General features: G+C 43.5%; 2 protein-coding genes across 31 annotated transcripts in view; one reads left to right on the top strand and one right to left on the bottom strand.

Moving 5' to 3' along the window:
* The window catches only part of MBOAT1 (membrane bound O-acyltransferase domain containing 1), a 112,542-nt gene that overhangs the window by 83,559 nt on the left and 5,797 nt on the right, over nt 1–23,186 (top strand). For 15 of the 27 annotated variants that reach the window (XM_013977464.3, XM_084967504.1, XM_001928343.5 and 12 more), the window contains 6 exons: nt 697–880; nt 3,799–3,991; nt 9,110–9,213; nt 11,785–11,849; nt 13,029–13,161; nt 15,289–15,440. In XM_013977464.3, coding sequence (XP_013832918.2) covers nt 697–880; nt 3,799–3,991; nt 9,110–9,213; nt 11,785–11,849; nt 13,029–13,161; nt 15,289–15,440 — 831 coding nt within the window. Of the gene's footprint in view, nt 1–696; nt 881–3,798; nt 5,057–6,707; nt 7,361–8,194; nt 9,214–11,784; nt 11,850–13,028; nt 13,162–15,288; nt 15,441–23,186 lie in introns of those variants that run through there. The other 12 variants (XM_084967512.1, XM_005665613.4, XM_084967520.1 and 9 more) reach the window with 4 other exon arrangements.
* Nucleotides 18,429–23,186, bottom strand: part of LOC106504335 (uncharacterized) — an 84,179-nt gene continuing 79,421 nt past the window's right edge. The window contains exons 5-7 of one of the 4 annotated variants that reach the window (XR_002346340.2): nt 20,883–20,989; nt 20,016–20,121; nt 18,429–19,314 (exon numbers count right to left, since the gene is read on the bottom strand). Coding sequence is in view for 1 of the 4 variants with exons in the window: in XM_021100241.2 (XP_020955900.1) it covers nt 20,099–20,121; nt 20,883–20,989 (130 nt within the window). In the remaining 3 variants the exon portion in view is untranslated. Of the gene's footprint in view, nt 19,315–19,971; nt 20,122–20,882; nt 20,990–23,186 lie in introns of those variants that run through there. The other 3 variants (XR_014809693.1, XR_014809694.1, XM_021100241.2) reach the window with 3 other exon arrangements.

Here is a 23,186-nt window from a genome sequence, read left to right as displayed (position 1 = left end):
CAGGTGGCAAGGCTCCAGGGCGTAATTCCAGTGACCGGTTAGCTGTTGCCTTTTAGGAAACCTTTCCCCACAATTCTGTCCCTCTGGAAGAGCGTGCCCTTTAAAATGCCATGAAAACACTAGACAGAACGGGTCTCTGTAGCATTTCATCCTGCCACTGCTCTTGTCTGTTGTCCAGAACCTCGTGCCTGGACGCCAAAGCAGACAAGAGACTGTTCAGCAGTAATTTTGTGCCGTCGCCTCGAGTGGAAACCCGTTCCCCCCATCGTTTGTTTTGTATTTATCTTGGCAGCTGGGAGGGAGTCTTCCCATTTCAAAGCAGCTCCGGTGAGGTCAGGTTCCCACCCCGCTTTCAGTGCATAATCTTTATTTTCTCTGGTAGACAGAAGGCTGAGGTTGTTGGGAAAGTGCCTTTCCCAGCCTCAGCCTTGGCTTTGCCCGAGTCCTGGCCCTCCGTGTTTATAGCTGAGGTTGGCCAGCAGAGGGCGCTATGGAGCACTGTGCCTTCTCACAGCCACCCGCCTCATTCAACTAGATTTCTCTCAGGTGGATTTTCAAAGAACCAGAACAAGGAAAGATCACGTCGCATTTCATAACCTAGAAAGACAACACCTGTGTTTACAACTGGCATGTTTGCAAATATGAAAGAAAAATCAAAGACTGAAGACTCTTCAACTTTTTGTTTCCTTTCCGCAGAGCAAAACCCTCGTTTTTGGAATACTTAAGCTACCTTCTCAACTTCATGAGTGTCATAGCTGGCCCTTGTAACAACTTCAAGGACTATGTCGCCTTCATTGAGGGGAGACACACACACATGAAGTTGCTGGAAGTGAACTGGAAGGAAAAAGGCTTCCACAGCCTGCCAGAACCTTCTCCCACTGTAAGTTTCTAGTGCCAAGTCTTTACTCAGAGGTCCAAAAAATAGAGCTTTGCTGCCAGGCTGACTGTCACTAGTAATCGTTCTACTTAAAATGCCAAATACTTTACCAGAAAACTTGGCCGATGACTTTTTTCCCCATTTAAAATACCAGTATTGGTGTTTATTTGTGGTAGTTCTCTGTGTTGGTGCAATAGATGTTTATTTCATGGAAAAGCCCATTGGCTGGGAATATTAAAACAATTAATCTACTAGCCAACCAGCCAATATTTGGTGCCTATAGTGTGCCCACCATGGTGCGAGTAAACACATTCAAATTTATGAGTGTTTTGTCTTTACAAATATAAATTCATAGGCAGCCAGAGGATAATCAGGCATAAAAGGTGGAGAAGGAGTGAGTGGGGACAGAATAAATGTGCTTTTTATTGCAGAGCCTGTGTATGGCAAGGGAAACCAGTTTTACACCCCTGTGCCTGTAGCTTGGTTTCATTGACTTTGAGGGTTTTTTTTGAAACTGTATTTTAATTTTCATCTGAAATGTATTAATTTCAAATTAGTCAATGTGAGGCTAATTCATTGAACTTCGCAAATATGCTAAATTTCTTCAAATATCCTATATTGAAGGGAAATTTTTTTTTGATGTTGTACTTTTATTATTATTATTATTATTATTATTATTATTATTATTATTTTGCTTTTTCAGGCCGCACCTGCAGCATATGGAGGTTCCCAGGCTAGGGGTCGAATTGGAGCCACAGCTGCTGGCCTACACCACAGCAAAACGGGATCCGAGCAGGGTCTGCAGCCTACACCAGAACTCATGGCAAGGCTGGATCCTTAACCCACTGAGCAAGGCCAGGGATTGAATCTGAATCCTCATGGATGCTAGTCAGGTTTGTTAACCACTGAGCCACAAAGGGAACTCCTGCAGGGAAATTTTTAATTGATTGAAGGAAGGGGAACATTAGAAAGGGAGAAATTGAGGATAGTTTAAATCTTTTTTTTTTTTTTGTCTTTTTGCTTTTTCTAGGGCCACTCCTGTGGCATATGGAGATTCCCAGGCTAGGGGTCTAATGGGAGCTGTAGCCGCCAGCCTATGCCAGAGCCATAGCAATGCCAGATCCAAGCCGCATCTGCAAGCTACACCACAGCTCACGGCAACGCTGGGTCCTTAACCCACTGAGCAAGGCCAGGAATCAAACCCGCAACCTCATCGTTCCTGGTCATATTTGTTAACCCCTGAGCCACGATGGGACCTCCAAGGATAGTTTAAATCTTTTTAAAATGCTAACATTTAGGCAAAATTAAGTACTTGAAAATTTAAATGACTGACTAATTAAGCCTGTGTTTTCAGAGAGTTTTGTTTTATTTTGTTTTGCTTTTTTAGGGCTGCACTCGAGGCATATGGAAGTTCCCAGGCTAGGGGTGGAATCAGACCTGTAGCTGCCAGCCTAGCCTATACCACAGCCACAGCAATGCCAGATGGCTGACCCACTGAACAAGGGCAGGGGTCGAACCTGCATCCTCATGGATACTAGTCAGATTTGTTTCCACTGCGCCACAGTGAGAACTCCTCCTTTTCAGAGAGTTTTGATACAGTCGAGCCCTCCGTACTTTATGGTTAGATGTCTCAGCTCCGTCATCTTTATTGACACAATCTAGGAGTGAAGTACCCAGGGCTTTGAGACATCAAAGTCCCCACAGGTGTTTTGAGGCCGTATCTGTCACAGGAGTGCTGGGTTTCACGTGCTTTTATTGGGAAAATAATAATTATCGGAGTCTTCACATCACCCTCCAAGGAGACACTTGCATATGTGGGCACCCGAAACGTGCAGTGGTGAGGCCGCATTTTGGCTAAAGACGCATTGATGGGAGGGGCTGGCTCGCCAGCGGTGTCGTCACAGTTCAGCATGATGCGCCCTTAACGGGGAGCCGGGCACTGTTCTCAGAACCCGGTGAAGTTCCTGCTCAGAAACTCCAAGCCACCACGCCATTGAGGGAGGTGCTGTGACCATCCCTGTATTGCAAACAGTCTGTCTTTACAGTTGGGAACTGTACTCACTGATGTTAAATGGCTTTCTCGGGAGTCAGAGGAACAGGGCAGAACGACTCCACCCAGAGGAATTTAAATCCTCAGGACACCTTAACCCCAGAGCAGAGTGTATGCAAACCATCCAGAGAGGTTTTCTAAAGCTTCTCACCACCTGCCCCCATAAATAAGACCTGGAATCGCAGGCACAGACACCTTCCGAGCTACAAACCCATTTCCTTGGCTCTGCGGGCTGCACAGCTGGAAGCCAATGGGTCTTTCTTTCTGATGGAAGACTGCCACCCTGTAATGTTACTGATTTCTCTTACATTGTGGGTGATCAAGCCACCTGCCCTTTGTTGGTAGAATTTGCCAGTAAAAGGTTTCCTCTGTTTTAGATCCGTCAGGGGGCAGAGCTGTATTTTGCATCTAAATATCACACATGGGCCCATCATCTGATCCATGCCCGAGGAAGGATGCCTGTTGCTGCTCCCTCTAGAAAATATTGCCAAAGCAGCTATGGACCAGCTTTGTTCTTTTTTTTTTTTTTTTCTTTTTTTTAGGGCTGCACCCTCAGCATATGGAGGTTCCTGGGCTGAGGGGTCCAATCGGAGCTCCAACTGCCAGCCTACACCACAGCCACAGCAATGCGAGATCCAGGCCTCACCTGCCACCTACAATGCAGCTTGTAGCAACGCCAGATCCTTAACCCCCTGTGGGAGGCTAGGGATTGAATCTGCATCCTCATGGACACTAGTCAGGTTCTTAACCTACTAAGCTGCCAGGGGAGCTCCACGGACCTGCCTTGTTCTTAATGTGCCCTCACCAAAATTGTTTTCCTCCTACCAGAATCTTCTGCATGGCTATACTCATTTTCTCCCCCCATTTCCAGGGAGCCGTGATACACAAGTTGTGCATGACCTTGGTGTCTCTCCTTTTGTTTTTGACTCTTACCAAGACCTTCCCCGTCACCTGCCTGGTTGACGACTGGTTTGTTCATAAGGCAAACTTTCTGACTCGACTCTGCTACTTATACGTTGTCATGCAAGCCTCGAAGCCCAAGTATTACTTCGCCTGGACGTTAGGTAAGTTGGAGGGAGTGGTGCTAAATGAAGAAAATAATGATAATTCTTGGGTGGTTTGGCCAGACTAGCACTTGGATCACCTAATTAAAAAAGAGTCCAATACTGGAATTCCTGTTGCGGCCAAGTGGGTTAAGAAACCGACTGGTGTCCGTGAGGCAGATCTGATCCCTGGCCTCACTCCCTTCTTTAAGGGTTCCCGCGTTGCTGTGGCTGTGATGCAGTCCGGGAGCTGTAGCTCTGATTCAATCCCTGGCCTGGGAACTTCCATGTGTGGCAAGTGTGGCCCTAAGAAAAAAATCAAATAATAAATTTAAAAAAAAGGAATTTTAGACAGGAAAAATTTAAACCTTTGTTCAAGTGAGCAGTAAAGCTTCGGTTTACTTACCAGGAATGGCAAAGTAGTTTGGTAAAGCCAAGCAGCCATATCCTCATCTTGTTTTATGCTCCAGGTTTTTAGCCCCCAAATCAAGTTTGTAGCGACTTATTTTTTTCATTTATTATTTGTGTTATTGTGATAAATTAGACATAACATAAAATTTACCATTTAAACCATCTGTGGTGGACAATTTAATGGCATCACATTCACTCACAATATTGTGCAACTGTCACCACCATCCATCTCCAGAACTTTTTGCATCACCTGAAACAGAAACTCTGTCCATCAAACAAAGTAATAACCTCCCCCTTCCTTTCTTCCTTGCTCCTCATCCAAATTACTATTTTTTAAAGTACAGTTGATTTACAATGTGGTACCAATTTATGCTGTATATCAAAGTGACTCAGTCATACATATATCCACATTCTTTTTTAAAATATTATTTTCCAAATTATTATTTTTTTTTACTTTTCAGGGCCACACGTGTGGCATATGGAAGTTCTCAGGTTAGGCGTCGAATCAGAGCCACAACTATCTGCCTACCCAGAGCCACAGCAGTGCAGGATCTGAGCTGTGTCTGCAACCTACACTGCAGCTCACAGCAACCCCAGATCCTTAGCCCACTGGGACGCCAGGGATTGAATCCACATCCTCATGGATAATAATAGGTTCTTTATGGCTGAGCCACAGTGGGAACTCCCTCCAAATTACTTTTAAAGGTCAAAGTGTTCAGAGGTGAGTCAGTCTGGCGCAGTATTTATGTCACACTTGACCAGAGAGAGACATAGACTGTTTCTAGAATTTGCCATATGGGGAATTCTGTTTCTGGTCACATTGGGTTTCATTGAAGGAGTTTTTGTTGAGTACCAGGCTCAGTGCTGTGGGGAATGCAGAGATGAGGCAGGCGTCTTCTCAACCCTCAGGACGTGTCCAGCAACCAGACCATACACTGGATGAGCTGTCCCAGTGCTAGGACTCCAGAGGAGATGATGTTTATGGATTGGTCCTTGGGGGAGGCTTCCAGAGTTCTCCTTGTATCTGATTCTTTTTCTGCAGATGCTTCATGATTAGAAAATAATTTCCCTCTTAGAGAGGCATTATATGTCTACTCTGGATGGACCCCTACTTGGAATAGTGGGCATAGTTTTCTATGTGAAATAGAATTTTCGCTTTGCTCTAACCTTGTGTGTGCGTGCATGTGTGCGTGCGTGCGTGCGTGCGTGTGTGTAAGATGGACTCTCTCACTTCCTTACTACCTCCTACTTCTTCACTTACCCTCCTTTTCTTTCCCCCTCTCCTTCCCCTCACCGCCCCATATCCTGCCTCCCAGGGCTTATAGGCTGGCTTCTGGACTAAATCAACTCCTGATTGTAAGGAGGAAAGAAGGGCCATTCCGTGGCCTCATAGGGAGAGTCTAACACGAGGTGGGTTGTGCTGGTGGGGACCTGGGTGGGGAGGGGGCTTCAGGGCACAGGGGTGTCTGGCATCATCTTGCCTTTTGGGGAGTGACCCTGTATTTGGAGAAGTAACCCTTTTTGTGGCTGGCTTTCTCTGTGGATGTGGTTTTCTGCCTCCACCCCTCCCCCCTTTATTGTTTTTGGTAGCTTCAATAGAAACACCTCATTAATTTGTGTGGCCTCAATTTGAAGTTTGTTGTAGTTAAGATTGCATGGGCTGGTCTGAAATTAACCTTTGTATTATTTATGAATAAAGCAGCAGTGAGTAGTGTAACAGGGAATATTTAAACTGCTTAACCGAATAACTGTTTTATCCAGCTCCTTAAAACACCATTTACATATAATTGATGTACTAATTATACATGATTATAAATTTAATCCTTAAAACTGGCCTCTTGATGAATCTCAGCTGAGTTGCACTGTATAAACCAGTTCTACTTACCAATCCTATTGAAAGACTACAGCGATTTTCTTTGGACTTAGTGTACAAAGCTGGTTGTTTTTCCCTCACTAATTAGTACTAATTAGTGAGACCCAGTTTTAGCCCAGATTGTGTTCTAAACATCACAAACTCCAAAATATGGGTGTTCAAATGAGTTTATCTTCAGTAATAGGGTAAAGCTGTGTACAATGCAAGTGAAGCCAGCTTGGGACTAGTGAACCAAGAACCTTTAACTGCTCCCAGGCGAAAACCAGGTTTGGACATATTGAAGCAGAGGGTGCTCAGGGGAGCCGGGATTCTGCGGTTGTCTGGATGCAGGGGCTCCGAGAGTTGTTCCTCCTGTTTCTTCTTCAGTTACCTTTCCAATGTCTCTGGAGTTCTAGCATTTAGACTCTGGCCTTGTTTACCACCTGAGTGATCTGAGTGCTAACATCACTGGAGTTCCCACTGTGGCTCAGTGGGTTTTGAACCCAACTGGTATCCATGAGGATGCGGGTTCGATCCCCGGCCTCACTCAATGGGTCAGCCATCTGGCATTGCCGTGAGCTGTGCTGTAGGTTGTAGACTTGGCTCTGGCGTGGCTGAGGCTGTGGCCGTGGCATGGGTTGGCAGCTGTAGGTCTCATTCAACCCCTAGCCTGGGAACATCTATATGCTGTAGGCGTGGCTTTAAAAAGCAAAAAAAAAAAAAAAAAAAAGAAAAAAAGTTAACATCACTAAGCTGTAGTCCTCTTCTTAGCAAAAGTGGGTGTGGTAGTGACAAAGCGCCTAACCTTTCTTGACTGCTGACATGGGCCAAGCCCTGTGCCATGTACTTTTCACATACCCAATTTGGTTTTATCCTTTCAACATCCCTTTAAAATAGGTACCATTATTATATCTATGTTCTACTGGAGAATAGGTTTCTAGAAGTTAGACGGGTCTTCCGAAGCCGTGAATTGAGCCCCTTCTCAAGTGGGCAAAGGGACCCAGAGGGTCTGCCTTTCCCACCCTGAGCCACTATCGTCGCACAATTGAGAGCATTCAATGAGCAGTGTCTGTGCCCTGCTTTAGGGCATCCTGGGAAGATTGTAAGCGCCAAAAAAAAAAAAAAAAGTTTACTCTCTTCTTTGGATCTGAGCAGTTGTACCAGGCTGAAGGTGGAAGCAGGAAGTCCACCTCCACAAACTCTGCGGGTCCCTGCGAAGGGCTTGTCCTCTCCTGGTTTAGTTTATTTCTGTCATTTGCAGTTTGCACCCACACATTTTAGTTCTTTTTTTTTTTAGGTCCGCCTCTGCGGCATATGGACATTCCCAGGCTAGGAGTCAAACCGGAGCTGTAGCCGCTGGCCTACACCACAGTCACAGCAACACGGGATCTGAGCCACCATGGCAATGCCAGATCCTTAACCCAGAGCAAACCAGTGTTCGAACCTGCATCCTCATGGATACTAGTCTGGTTTGTTATCACTGAGCCACAACAGGAACTCCTGCACCTGCACATTTTAAATGATTGCTTTTTAAACGGGTTTTGTGCCTCTTTTTCTTTGCCACTGAGTTTCCCTCTAGTCAGGGTGGGAGAAAGTCATAGCAGGACTCAGTACTTTTCCTCCTTTCTTCTCAAAGAAACCAGGTCATTTTACACTGAAGCCAAGAAAAGCAACATTAAATCACCACCTCTGCCAAAAGTAAAGATGGCAAACTGAGAGCGGGTGGTTTTTCTTCAGAAGTCCAGCTTGTGTTGGACCTGAGCCCCTACAGAAACAGAGTGAATGGAGCTTTGGGAAGGAAAGGTTTTTCTGAGATCTCCTCCAGCTCTCAAATTTTGACTTCATTCATTTGATTCTTGGTTGTTTTTGTTTGCTTTTCTTTTTAGGGTCACACTCGCAGCATATGGAAGTTCCCAGGCTAGGGCTTGAATCAGAGCTGCAGCTACCAGCCTCTACCACAGCCACAGCAATACTGGATGCAAGCCACATCAGCTTTTGTTTTCACTTTTTTTTTTTTTAAGGCCAGGGATCAAACCCGCAATCTCATGGTTCCTAGTCTGATTCATTTCCACTGCACCATGATGGGAACTCCAATCAAGTCTCTTTTTGATTGGAAAAAAATTTCTTTAAGGAATTGATTAGAAATGAAATACTGCAGGGAGACATTTTTGTAGAGTTTGGTGAAGTGGCATAAAGATGGACACAGGAACTTTCAGACTGACTTTGTGGGTAGGATGGCTTGGTGACTGTGTCTCCCTGTGGCCTCTGCAGCAGCTGGCCCCAAATTCACATCCCTCTGTGCTTTTTCTTGGATTCTAAATATTTCTAACTTTGTCTTGCCACCCTCCCCCTTCCCCCAGAATCCTACTGGCCTGTCATGCCTAACATGTCCAGAACAAGCTCCAGTTTCTCTTTCAGAGCTGATCCCCCACCTGGGGTGATGCTGTCGGCCTCCGTCCTGCCATCTTTAATGACAGCTCTTGGATGGGGGTCCCCAAATCTTCTGGTCTCTGCTTCTGAGCTTCCGTGTATTTTCCCCTTTCTCCCCTTCTATCAAGTTGGTCACTGAGTCCTCTTATTTCCTTCTTTTTGTTTCATTTCTCTTTTCAGTTTGCATTCTATGAGCACCTAGCACCTGCCTTCTTACTTAGCAGGTGCTCAGTAAATGCTAGTGAATGAATAAAAGTTGGGGTCTCCCAAAAGCCAAAACTCTGCTTCCTAATGATACAAGTTCCTTTAAATTGGGGGAAGGGGTTCTTTTCCAAGGATAGTTCCACATATCTCTTCATCTTAAAGTGAGACAGACTTTTCGGATCTTTTGAAGCAGCAATATGACTTTTGTTCCATGTCCTAATGTGTTGTTTTAAAAACCGTAGCTGATGCAGTGAATAATGCAGCTGGCTTTGGGTTCAGCGGAGTGGATAAGAATGGAAATTTCTCTTGGGACCTGCTTTCTAACCTAAACATCTGGAAAATTGAGGTGAGTTCATCATGCTTTGGAATCAAGCTGCCATCATGAATAAAGCAGTTTGCTTTGACGGTGGTATCCTTGGACATTCATCAGTGTCCAAGAAAAATTTGCCATCAGGAAATGCCAGGTCCAGCCTCTGGGACATTTTGTATCTTGGAGCTTTTATTCTTTTTTTTTTAAAGATACCTACTTTCTTGGTAGTATTAATGGTTCAAGGAATAATGACCCATGAACAATCTGAAAAAAAGCCAGGAAAATCTTTTTGTTGCTTACATTCCTGTTCTATCCACTGGACAGTACCGATGTCATCTTCTCTTGTTCACATTCTTCTCTCCTCAGTCAAGGATATAGACTAGCAGTTGTGTTTAGATTTCAGTATTGCAAGTCTTCTGTGATTCCTTTGGAGACACTGACAACACATTTCACTTTTAAGAATTGTCATGGCGCACGCCTTTTTAGGCCACTGGAGTTAGTGTGGTTTTTCTCTTTTGCTGGCTTTGTTCCTGCATCACAGTTTCCATCTCTTAAGGTGGTGTCTTGGGGGCCACATCCTTCTTTGTTTCCCCAGCATTGTCATCCCTCGGAGCCGAAAGGAATGCTGGGTCTTGGACCCTTTCCTCCTTTGAGCTGGATGGGAGTGAAGGGGTGATACCTACATACGGAAGTGTTGGTTCTGTAGCCAGATCACTCAGGGTTGCTGTTGGTCACGATTCCCCACCCATCTCTGGGCAAGCAGAGTGCCACACCAGAGAGTTGGGGGAGAAGGGGCATGTCTAGGAGTTCCTGTTGTAGCTCACCAGGTTAAGAACCTGACTTGTATCCATGAGGATGTGGGTTCAATCCCTGGCCTCGCTCAGTGGGTTAAGGATCCAGTGTTGCCATGAGCTGTGGTGTAGGTTGTAGATGTGGCTCAGCTCTGGCATTGCTGTAGCTTTGGTGTAGGCTGGTAGCTGCAGCTCTAAGGTGACCCCTAGCCTGGGAACCTCCATATGCCGCAGGTGCAGCCCTAAAAAAAAAAAAAAAAAAAAAAAACAAGATGCCATTGTAGGGCAGGAAACATGAGATGTGGAGCCTGAGCGCCTGCCACCACCCCAGGTGGAAACTAGGTCACAGGGAGGGGCATGGGGGACAGCCTCCGCCCTCTTGACCCTTCTCTTCATTTTGAAAGGACAAGCCCCAGCTTCAAGAACCACCTCTCTTTTTTCTACAGCGATGATGTCAGAGCACAATGTATTATCACTTACCTTCCTTTCCCCACTAAAATTTTTCTGTCCCTCAAAACTCTTGGGCTGGCGGCTGGGTGCTCTGGAGTGCCGTGGGTCACGTCCTTCAGGTGGCTCCCTTTCTCCTCGACTGTGCACCGGAAGACGGACGCCTGTCACTGTGGACATGTGTTCTGGGTAAAGGGCTGAGGTAAATATTATAAAAGAAGACCAGAAGGTGAAAGCTGGTATTTCCACTGAAGCTGATATAGAACAAGGAGCTAAAGGAAACCCAGAGTGTCTGGTTTAGTTAAGGCAGTGTGTCCACCTGTTTTAAGTTTTTATTAAAGTATAGTTGATTTACAGTGTTCCTTTGATTTCTGCTGTACAGCAAAGGGACCCAGTCATACATATATATACATTCTTTTTTTCATACTCTTCCATTGTGTTCTATTTTTTGTTAGCTGCAGAAGATAGCTAAACAACTACATAAAACTCCTTAGCGTTTTGAAATTAAAAATTCATAGTACGAAAATCTGTCTATCTTCAATCTGTTATCTCACTCCCTCTCCTTTTTGGTATATATGTGGCCTGAGACTTTCTTACAGTCGAAACAGAAAAAAGTGACATTTGCACTTTCCACCTTCGTTAGGAATTCTGGCTCTGGAAGGTTTGCTTCATGCTTTATGCCACCAGCCTTTGATTATGAGACGTCTTGGTTTTTGTTTTTTGTGTCTTTGTTTTTTGAATGAGAACACCCAGTTAATGGCTTATCTTGGAATCTCTCTTCCTCAGTGGTTGATTTACCTGCATCATTGCCAGTTGGGTGTTATTTGTTTTCTGTATTGTGACTCCTTCATGCATAAAATCTCTTACTATTCTAGATGCAACTGGAAGTGTTTGAACCTGTGAAGCTATTTGTAGAATAACTTCATAAGACTGACCTAGTTTACAGGTGGCCTCTTAGTGAAAGATGACAATTAAATGCAAGCTGTCTCCGTAAAGGCACTGAATTCACATGATTAAGCTTTTCCCATGGCAAACCCCATTTTAGAGTATTTCATTTTAAAATTCTGATGACTTAAAATTTGTGTTTAACCAGAATGGAAAACCCACAAAACATTCTTTCAGTCGTCCTCTAATTTGAAAATAGATTTTGAGAAACATTGAGACTTGGCAAGCCAAGTTTTAGTTGCAAAGGCGATCTTATAAACAGCAGAACATTCTACTGTGTACCATGGAACAGCTGATCTGCTCTTGACTCTAGTCACTGTTGAAATAACCCATCTAATCTGCTGCCAGGGAAATTCGGGGGAGGACTTTCCATTTCTTGAGGTATTTTTAAAGCTAATTATAGGTGTTATTTTCTCCTTTCTAGACTGCCACAAGTTTCAAAATGTACTTAGAAAACTGGAATATTCAGACAGCTACTTGGCTGAAGCGGTAAGAAAAACAAAAACGACCTCATTATTCATGGCCCTGGCATATGTTTAGATGGGCATCATTTGATGAACAGCAATCGTCTGCCAGTGGTACTGTCATCTGACACTTTTGTTTGCTATTAACATCTATGCTGGGTAAATGAAAAAGTAAATATATAGTGATTTGAGAAGGTCACAATGTAGCATGTTTATTTTAATGTATCAAACCCTTAATATTGCCATTACTAGGCATCGGGCACTCATTTACTGCTCACCTTCATCCTATGAGATGTTGGTAGTTATTACCCCCATTTTATAGATGCGGAAAGTGAGGCACAGGGAGGTTATGCAACTTGCCCAAAGTCAAACAGCTAATGAGTAGCAGATTCAAGCCCAGTTTATCTGCAGAGCTGACTCTTAACCTCTGTGATGCTGCCTCTTATCTAGACGAGAGCCTCTTGCTCACATGTCAAGGAGGGTTTGTGTCGGCATCACATCCCTGTGTTTATCCCTAACAGTGAAAGCTTTATGGTACCCCACATGTTTCCGTGTCTAACTTTGGATTTTTGGTATTTCTCTGTCCTTTTTTCTACACATTCCAAAATCAGATTACTTCTTATGGAACTAGTGATAGGCTATCCTTGAAGCAGCAAAGTCTAGCCTGTGATTATTCCTATCATAAGAATGCAGGAAGAACATACAAATATTAAGCTATAGGTTCTATTTTTGATAAGTAGCATTTTTCCTAAGTTAAAACGTTGAGGTAAAAGAGGAGACACTGTATAATAATTCCAGTTGACTTGCACAAGCAGTTTTGGAAAATTTGCCTTTAATATTATTGCTATTAATTTTGGAAGTCATTGCAGCGTAAACTTTTCTTTCTGTATATTAAATCATCCCAGTGTATCAAGTGTCCTAGAGTCTCCACTAGGAGATACAGATTCATTTAGTTCTATGGAGAGTAAAAACTTCATGCATCTTCCAAAATGATTCTACTGTGGGTTGTCTATCTGGTAGTGTTTAAGAACACTCGAGGTCAAGGCTGCTTGGGTTGTACCACAAGGCCCTGAATGGGTTAGGCAGGCATGCTCGCAGTCATGGGTCTGTGATTTTTCCGGCTGTGGTCCAGAGAGATGCAGGTGTAGGTGGAAGTTTCTAGTATGTTTGACCTGCAGCTGGTTATCCGTTCCTCTCTTTACAGAGTGTGCTATGAGCGTGTTCCCTGGTACCCCACCGTGCTAACCTTCATCCTGTCGGCCTTGTGGCATGGTGTCTACCCTGGATACTATTTCACCTTCTTAACTGGAATCCTTGTCACCCTAGCAGCCAGAACGGTAAGCTTCCTTTGGGTGTGGGGGCTTTTCCTTAGGAATCCGGTGTCCAGACGTTTGTCTTTTAGGTCAGCAGGAGTGGGGTCGGGGTGGTGGGAGTGATGTTTTGAAAAATCAACCCAAGTCCTCTTGTTATAGAAATACTTCAGTGTATAGGAACATAGGGTCATAAAATTCATGTTGTTTACAGAGGGTGTTTGCAAAACAAAGGGACTTTTAGTGCCTTAAGAGATGAAAACATTTTTAATCATTAAAGGCTGTAAACATACAATCTGCAAATTATAATGATAATTAACACAGGCTCTGTAGGACTTCATTTTGCTTATATTCTGCTTAATTTCTCTTTTCATTATCCTACACCTAGAAACAATTCAGTCTCTGAGCAGCCCGTATGATTGCAGCCATAGGAACTTTTTATAGCTTGCTCAAACCGTTCATGTCTGATCCAATTAGTTTGTGTAAAGACCTTTACGAATTTTATAGACTGGTTCTCTAGGTTTGGGGGGTAGCCTTCCAGTTAGTCCTTGTCTGTTCCTACCATCTGCTGGCTATGGAGCAAGGATAATAAAAAATACGGCTGTCCTCAAAGAATGAGATGAACATGTAGATAATTACAATTCAGTGTATTCTAATTGTCAAGTATAGAGTTTTTGTATTTTATTTCAATATTTATTAAAGATTTGTGGCCTTTCTTATTCCGATGCAAGAGCCCCGCATAGCTATTCACTCATTCCATTCTTGAATTCATGTGTTCTATTAATATTTTAGGAGGCCTGCATGTTCTTATAGGTGGTGGGCTACTGCAGTAAATCAAAGTTCCTCTCCTGCAGAATGTTTTAGTTAGATGAAGGTTTGTTGGGACACATGTGTAAACTAAGATGTAATTAGTTACAATTAATTCTGATTGGCATACTATATTGTACGTATTTGTGCATTGAAGACACATTTTCTTCTCTCCCTTTCACATACCAACTTGCCTCAGAAAACTATAAAGCAGACAAGAATTTTGTTAATACATTCAGAATATTATTTCTTAGGATGTCTTTAATTCAGTTGATTTCAGTGGGTATAAAAGCATAGATTTGTGTGAAGCCTTCCTGGTGGGTGATCTGGAAACTTTTCTTCACAAATGGGTGAGATAAGAGATGGAGGAAAGGGTTGATAGGACAGTTTTTCCATTTTTCTTCTGAAGGGAGCATGAACCCAGACATGAATTGCTTCAGGCCTGGGAAGGTACCTAATAAAGTCTCTTAGATGCTTCCCAATACTGTCCATGGAAGGACCTCTAGCCTCTGTCCTGAGGAACTCAGCCAGTAAGTCTTTAGCTTCCCAGGCAGCCCTGGGAAGACTTTCCTGCTTGGGGAATGACCTTCCTAAAAGCCAGTCATTGTTTCAGCTCTGCCTATGGTTCAGATCTGGAAATAAGGTGCCTTTCTGGAGCTAAATCTAGTTGCATGTGTCAAAAGACCTACAAGTCAGTGGATCCTTTGATGAAGCATCGCCCATCTTAAAGGATTCTCTGTTTCCTTGTCTGTAAAATGGGCTTATACTATAGTTACACAATAGACTTGTGTTGAACAATCTACACAGGTTTGGCACACAAGTACGCAATAAATGGTAGCTATTATAATAGACGATTGTATTATTACTATTATTCAAAGGAACAAATTAGGAAACAGTGCAGAGACTTTTCTAGAAGGGTATTCGTCACAGAATTGTTCTCAATAGCAGGGGGTGGGAGACTACCTTTTCTATAATTAAAATGGTATTAGAGATATTTACTGACATGGAAAAAAATTCATGCTATGTTACTCAGTAAAAAAAAAAAAAAAAAAGGCCAAAATATACTGATGCCATTGAAAATATAAATATGAATATATATAAATATAATAAGTAGAAAAAGACTTGACAAGGTATGTGCTAAAACAATACTTTTCTCTGGGAAATGTTAAAAAAAAATCTGACTTGGCTGAGTTGCTCTTTAAACATTTTTGTACTGTGAATTTTTTTATAATAAGTATTTTTATATCCTCTATTCCTGAGGTGTACTACCTGCATGCCTGGTGTAAAAGTTTTTATTTTTTTGCACCCCCCTCCCCCGCCCCTTCCCATGACTTCCTTGGTGAGCAGGTGAGGAACAACTACAGACATTACTTCCTTTCTTCAAAAGCCCTGAAGGTTCTTTATGACATCGTCACCTGGGCTGTCACTCAGCTGGCTGTCTCCTACACGGTCGCACCCTTCGTGATGTTGGCAGTGGAACCCACCATCAGCTTATACAAGTAAGTTTCCCTTGGTCTCGGTTGCCATACAGTAAGCGTGTCTTTGTCTGGCAAATTGAATCAACCAGGACTGGCAATTTCTATGTATGGTTTCCACGTGAAAAAGTCGTAGAGAAAGCTCTGAGAGGCAGTGGCTGTCCTGGAAATAGCAAATAGTGATATAGATGAGCAGAGTTGACAGGGACCCCCTTCAGCCATTCCTAATATAAATCAGGGATGCTTAAGGCAATGAATTCTGAAGGGATGGATCTGGATTACAAACTCAGACGGCGAGGTCACCGCCCTGGCCTCTGAGAGCAGGATAGAGATGGGCAGAAGTGGAGCCACTGCCCTCTGCTGGGGACGGTCTGCTGGAGAGCTTTGTGCTCCACTTAGATGGCAGTTCTGCCAATTGCCTGTGGGGGCGCCACGGCACACGGTGGAGGGGAGAATGCAGAATTTATTTAGTGTGGGGGCCTGGGGTTCGCACCACAGGTTAAGTCTCTTGAGGGAAAGGGTGTCAGGCCCTTATGTTCAAACACCAGCCCTCCTGATGAACTGCAGACCCCCTCTTGATTTCTTATATTGTTACTCTTTTGTTCAATTAGTCTTACTTCTCTTCACTCAAATGATTGTGTAACCTTTGGCAAGTTATTAACCTCTTACCTCTGTGTTTTCTCAACTGTAAAATGAGGGTAAGAGTAGAATTCACCGCAGACCACCTCTCTGTTAGGATGGAATGAGGCCAACATGCTTGCTATGTGGCATATCGTCCATACTCGATAACTACTAACTTGTATTATTTACTGCCTTGCAGAGATGTCGGTAGATGAAGTTTGGAACATAGCTATGGTCAGAAAAGTGGCTTAGAAATAAACACTGCAGGCATGCCTTATCAAAGGCACCCGTATCAATGTGTAGACTGGGATGATTCTTTTTCGGGCTCCAGGAAAAGGAGGTAGAGGGGACTGGACCACACGCCTTAGGGAGGTCTGCTTCCTTAATACCCTGCAGCTCACAGGAGTGAGGTCAGTATAACATGGAATTGGAGCTGGTTTATACTCAAATTTTTCTAGACAGGAGATCCCAGAATAGTGGACAAAGAATAATCTTTAGCAAAAACAACAAAACAAAAACCCCTCAATTCATTTGCTACATAGGTAGGAATCTTAAGCCCCCCAACAAACCCCCCACGCTTGCACCATCTGGGTTTTACCTCCTCCGCACCCACCCTCTGGGCACCCCCACTTGCCCACAGCTCCCTGTTTCTCTTATCTCCATGCCCTCCAGCCAGGATTTGCCCTTCATTATTTTCATTAACACCCCCTCAGGCAGCCTTTAAGCCCTTTTGAGCTCTCTGCCTGAGCTAAATTTGGGGCTTAGGTGTATTGTCTTAGTGTCATGGTTACAGTCTCAGACATAGGGTTTAGCTGTCCGCTTTGAACCTGTAATCGTGGGCTCGTCTCCCCCTTTTCTTTGGAGGTGCCAATATCCTTCGCCCCCTTCCGTCTGCTCTAGGGAAGAGAGCTGCTAGTGATTTGGCTGTTTTATAAAGATGTGGGATAGTGAAGTAATGTTAGCTCAGATTTTTTTTTTTTTTTTAAAAAGGTACTTGTTCTTTTTGCAACAGGCATTAAAACACATTTACTTGCACTCCTGAGTAAGATGGATGGGGCTAAGGGTTTTTCCCAGTGTTTCGAAAATCTAGTCACTATGCAGCCTAATGAACACCAACTAGAGAGACCATGCAACAACAAAACCACTCCAGCCCCGGCATTGTAAGCACAGGATGTTGCCAGATGTGAGGTTTTTTTTTTTCAGGAATATATCATGTTATAGCAGAAATGCCTGTATTTAACTTGGTATCATTTAATCGCTACAGTATGCTGGGCACTGTTCTAGAAGCTGGGTTAGAGAAGTAAGCAAAAGACAGAAGTCATGCCTGCTTCCACAGAGGCAGACACAGGGAATAACCGACACATTTATAGCTATCAAGATCATACTCTGAGGGAAGGGTCCAGAGATTTATGAGAGCCTGCAATGGGAATCAACTCTTGGGTAAAGGGGGCATTTGAGCTAAGTCCCGGAGGCTGGACAAAGCAGGCAGGGAGCACGTGAGGGTGGTGGATGGGGCACTGCGGGCCCCTGTTCCCAGCACAGGGAGAGCAGAGATGAGCCCCTTTGTTATATAGCAGGAAGCCCCGTGAAACAGGAGTGAGGGCAGAATATAGAATCAATCCGCTACAGAGTCGTGAGCTGAGAAGGGTAGGTATTCAGTATGGCTGTTTATCATGTAGAGAAGTGGAGACTCAGAGAAGGAGAGTAATTTAACCCAATTCACACAGCAAGGCAGAGTTTCAGATACAAAGTTCCTTTAACAGCTCGAGCAGTAGTGCACTGACTAAAAACTACTGTAGGAGCAGCTGTTTTGGCAGAATGCTGCTCTTTGGGGAATCACACCGAGTGATGGTTTTTTTTGTGATTATGTACATTGAACCAACTAAGCATGCTAATCTCTACACTTAGGCAGGGCTCTGGGGAAAGAATCAAATCATTATCAATCCCAATTCCTTTCATGTAGATGTCTATTTCTTTTTAAAAACAATCTAGTTTTATAATTTTTTTTTTTAAAAACTTGTTTAGGATGAAATTGACATTTCTGTCACTTTTACCACTTTTAAGTGCTTCAACCTAATGTGTTATCTTGTATATATATTATACTAAATAAAATATACTATACATTAAACATATATAGAATATATAAATATATATGTTTAATGTATAGTATAGATATTTATAGTATATATATTTATAGTACATATAATGTATAGTATATTTAAATAAATAGATATATTTATATATATAAGTGTATATATAGAATTTCTATATATATAGAAATTCCCTATCTTGATCAGCTCCGTCCAGTAAAAGTTTCTGCAGTGCCAACCAATATGTTGGCCACCAGCATATGTGGCTGTTGAACTTTTGAAATGTAACTGAAGAACTGAATTTTTTTTTTTTTGCCTTTTTTTTTTTTTTTAGGTCCACACCCTCGGCCGATGGAGGTTCCCAGGCTAGGGGTCTAATCGGAGCTGCAGCTGCTGGCCTACACCACAGCACTGCCAGATTTGAGCCTCATCTGCAACCTAAAGCACAGCTCACAGCATCACCAGATCCTAACCCACTGAGCAAGGCCAGGGATTGAACCTGCAACCTCATGGTTCCTAGTCGGATTCATTTCCACTGAGCCGCAACGGGAACTCCAAGAACTGAATTTTCAATTTTATCTAACTTTAATTTGAATGTTAACAGCCAATAGCTATTGTAAAGCATTTTAAAGATTTAAAGTACTTTAAAGTATTTTCAGAATCTGAAAAAAAATTTTTTTCAGAAACTCTTAAGAGAATCATTGAACCTGGTGAAAGAAATTAAAATGGAATCTACTTTTAGTGGAGGTGGGTCTGGTTGCATTCCAGATCAGTTCCTCACTAAGGGGATAATTTCGGTAACTGGCAATGAATGGCAGTCCTATGCAAATCCATTCCTCAGGCTAACCTTCTCAGCTTGATATTTAAATGTCAGATGGGCGTCATTGTCATTTTTCACTTTTCAGTCTCTAGCGTGACTTCTAATCCCAGCTTTACATTTCTCAGTCTAATTTTTTTAAGTTGTAAATGAGCCCCAAGTGAACACTGAGCTGTATCACGAAAGAACCTGTCTTAGCTCGGCTGCTGTGACTGAATACGAGAAACTGGATGACTTCCACAATAGACATTTGTTTCTCGCAGTTGTGGAGGCTGGGAAATCCAAGGTCAAGGTGCCAGCAGATTTGGTTTCTGATGAGAGCTGTCCTCCTGGCTTGCCAAATGCTGCCTTCTCACTGTGTCCCACGTAGCTGAGAAAGACAGGGAGACAGGCAAAGAGATGGGGGAGGGACACACAGAAGAGTGCTCACACCCTGATTTCTCTTAACTTTCTAAGAAGGGCACTGCCACCGCCCTGGGAGCCCCCCCTCATGGGCTGACCTAAGCCAGATTACCTCCCAATACATCATCCCCTTGGAAGTCAGGGGGGGCATCCCCATAGGAATTTGGGAGAGGACACCAGCATTTACTCCCGAGCAAATCCTTTCTGTGACATCATTTGCAAAAGCAAAGGCTCATATGTGGTTATTTTTAACGAGATGACACTTTACTAAATCCAGTGTGGAAGAATATTACAATTTGCGTAGGAATTTTTGTAGATAGCCAACTGTGAGAGTAAGAACTGTGTCTTATCTGTGTATCTGGAGTCCCTAGTTTGGGCCTATCATGCTCTATAAATGTTAGCTGAGGTCCTCCAGAATAAAAAGATGATGTATTCCTTAAAATTTGTGAGAAATTTGGAATGTCAGAATAAGTTACTAAAAACCTCCCCAAGAGGTTGGATTTTTTTTTCCCCTTGACTTCTGAAATATTTGGCTTTAATCTCATGTAGTTGTTCCAGGGTAGATTGGGCCCCATTTAACAGATCGAGGCAAAATGCAAGAACAAAGTGTATTTTAGGAAAAGCTAGAATTACCTCTACCTGAGTGTGCCTGGGAGAAGTCCAGCGTACCTTGCTGCAACCAGTGTGTTCCTCTGTCGAGCTGTTTTTTACTCTTGGTAATGTCCTAGTCATACCAGAATCTGGGTTCTTGTTCACGGCAGTCGACGAATGAACTCTGCGAACACACAGGCAGCAAGCAAGCAAAGTCTTTATTAAAGAAAAGCAGCTAGCTCCCAGGGCTGCTGGGAGTGGGGAGAAGAGCCCCCCACTTCTCTATTGTCCTATAGGGGTTTTTATCTCTTAAAGGTGGGGAGGGCACCAACGTGGGGTCCAGAAAGATGTGGTTTTTCTCCCATTGGCCTTGTTCAAATATCCATATCAGTCCTTGTCCAGTAGGGTGTTAGGAGTGGAAATGTCCCCTAAGTCTCATAGTTTGTTCCTTCTCTTCCTGTAAACTGAGTCACAGGGGATTAATGCCCATCTGGGCATAGGTCCACTCCCTATAGTCAACAAGGCCTGTGGGGATGCTACTCCCTGGAGCCCTTAAGTCGCAAATATTAATCAATGGCCATATCAAAGAATGCATCAAAGCCCATGCTCCTACACTGACTACCTGAGTTAATGATATTCTGCCTCAATCCCCCCTCCAGAGTTGGAGACTCTACCTGTGGGTGGGGGGCAGCAGGGGGTGGGGTGGGGAAGGGGAGGACCACCGATCTGACTGCTTCTTGCTGAAAATGGGCATTGTTAGGGGAAAGCAGTTAGGGCTCCAGTTATGGGACAGTCAAGTGGGCTTCGATACATTACATTGGGTACCCCTTCCATCACCATTTGAAGGTTGATAGCTTCTAATTGGGATGTAATGAAGCAAGAAATACAGTTAATTATTTCGAATAAAAGGATCAAGAGATGGCTATGGTGAGGAAATATTTTCACCAGGAGGAGGTGGGCAACCAGTTCCAGAGGGCGGCTCCAAAAGCTGGACCTGGAGCTGACAGCCTATGAATCTGTTGCTGGAGATCTTGCAGAGATTCAGATACATTCTGTGAATAATCGGGAATACAAACACAACATTTAGATTTTATAATAGCACAGGTATCTTGTCCTTGTGAGGAGTATGATTTATGGCACCACCTTACTTTTAAAGTCAACGTCATTAAATTTGTTCTAAACTTATTCCCTGCCATGCACAACATTTTTTTCTCAGTATTCACATCCCACACACCTTGCATCACTTTCTGTATCCATATTAGTCTGCCCCTATTTTCAGTCCAGAGCAACAAGCTAAAGACAGAGCATCTTTCTTTTCCCTTAATAAAATGCAAATCCATTCCTCATTCCTTCTTTACTGAAAGCATATTCTACTTTTCCAAAGCAACTGCAGACTGTCTTTTATAATTTCTAAAACCACGTGTTTTTCTTATAGAGAACATCTCAGGGTGGCACTAAACATGTTGATTAATCCTCCTAAATACCTTTAGTTTTTCTGTTTAGTAACTGATGTCTCAGTGTCTCGTTTGACTTTTATTAAACCTAGGTACAATTAAGTATTATACTTAATGTTGATAACTGTAACAATATGTCTGTAGTAATTAGATCAACAAACTTCAATTCTTATATTAATTTAATACTGAATATTTCCCAGTTTATGTGAACCTAAAATTAATACTGGCCAGTAAGTTCCCTTCTCTATTTTCAGACCTTGTTTATGAGAATCCTTGGTCAAGGGAATGCAGAAAAGGGCATATTTGTAACTCTAATACAGGAAACCAGGCTGCTGTTTCTGGAATTTGTCAGAGGAGAGTGTAGGGATGGCCACCACTGGATGTCACGGGCCCACTGCCTCATTTATTAGACGAAGGTCTTGCACTAGGTGCCAAGCCCCATTAGGCTTTTGTACTCCCAATATAGGGGTATTACAGGGGCTGTTACATACGACTAATAATCCCTGTTCCTTTAGGTTTTTTGCTTGGGATAAGTCCCTGTCATGCCTCGGGTCTCAGAGGATGCTGCTTTTGGCAAGGAAAGAAATTTTGATCTTTAAGAATTATTTTTACTAGTTGAGCATTTTTGGCTCATCCTATTTTTCCTCCTATGGCCCAAACATCTGGGTCAATATCTATTTCCATCAAAGGCAGGCATTAACCTTGATTAGGATCCATTGTCATGTGAACTTAGGCTTTAACCTTTGACAAAGTATCTATTTCTTTTTTTTTTTTTTTTTTTGTCTTTTTGCCATTTCTTAGGCCGCTCCCATGGCATATGGAGGTTCCCAGGCTAGGGGTCTAATCGGAGCTGAAGCCGCTGGCCTACACCAGGGCCACAGCAACACTGGATCCGAGCCGCGTCTGCAACCTACACCACAGCTCACAGCAACGCCGGATTGTTAACCCACTGAGCAAGGGCAGGGATCAAACCCGCAACCTCATGGTTCCTAGTCGGATTCGTTAACCACTGCGCCACAACGGGAACTCCCAAAGTATCTATTTCTAAAAGAGGAGTTGGACTCTCTGGAACAATCAGAAAACTATGAGAGAAGAAAATGGACCCCCAGTCACAACGAAAGGTTGTGTAGAAAGTTTTGTAACTGGCTTGCCAGAAATACCACGAATAGTGGCAGATTTATTTGAGGGGGGCCCAGGGTTGGAGAGGAGGACTGAAAAGGTGGCTCCCGTGTCCAGGAGGAAGTCAGTAGGCAGTCTTCCTACATTTAGAGACAGCCAGGGCTCCTGGGTGGTGACGTGGGCAGGAGCCAATATGGAAAGCCCCAGGTCCCATCAGTCCTGATCCCGGGCTTGAGGGGTTGACCCCAGGGACCTTCATCTTTGGGGGCAGTCCTTCTTCCAGTGATCTCCCCGACATATGGGACATGGCCTAGGTGCTGTGCTCTGAGCCTTGGGGCATTCCTCTTTAAAGGGTCCCTCTTTGCGACAGAGGAAACGGGCTCTGGGCTTAGGTTTCTGCCCTAGTCCTCTCGCCTTGGAAGCTCCCAGGTTGGCTCCCTGTAGTGCCAACTAGAGCCTCAGCCTTTCCTCTGTCTCCCTCTTGTTTTCCTTTCATTCTTCCTGGTCCTGATTATAACATACTTGAGTTGCTATACTGAGGAGGTGCTCCAGGTCCTGTCAGGGCTAAAAGCTATTTTTTTGGAGCTTTCTCCATCTATCTGGTGCCGATTGAGTTATAAACTTGTCTTTAAGAATTATTTGGCCCTCCATTGATTCTGGGTCTATTGGCGTATGT

Source organism: Sus scrofa, chromosome 7, assembly GCF_054392235.1.
Source record: "Sus scrofa isolate SSC_HxYL_T2T_F1_AM1 chromosome 7, Sscrofa_HxYL_maternal_Yorkshire_Landrace_v2.0, whole genome shotgun sequence".
In the NCBI taxonomy this organism is placed as follows: domain Eukaryota; kingdom Metazoa; phylum Chordata; class Mammalia; order Artiodactyla; family Suidae; genus Sus; species Sus scrofa.
Note: the sequence above shows the minus strand (reverse complement) of the source record. Positions and strands in the feature narration are given on the sequence as shown.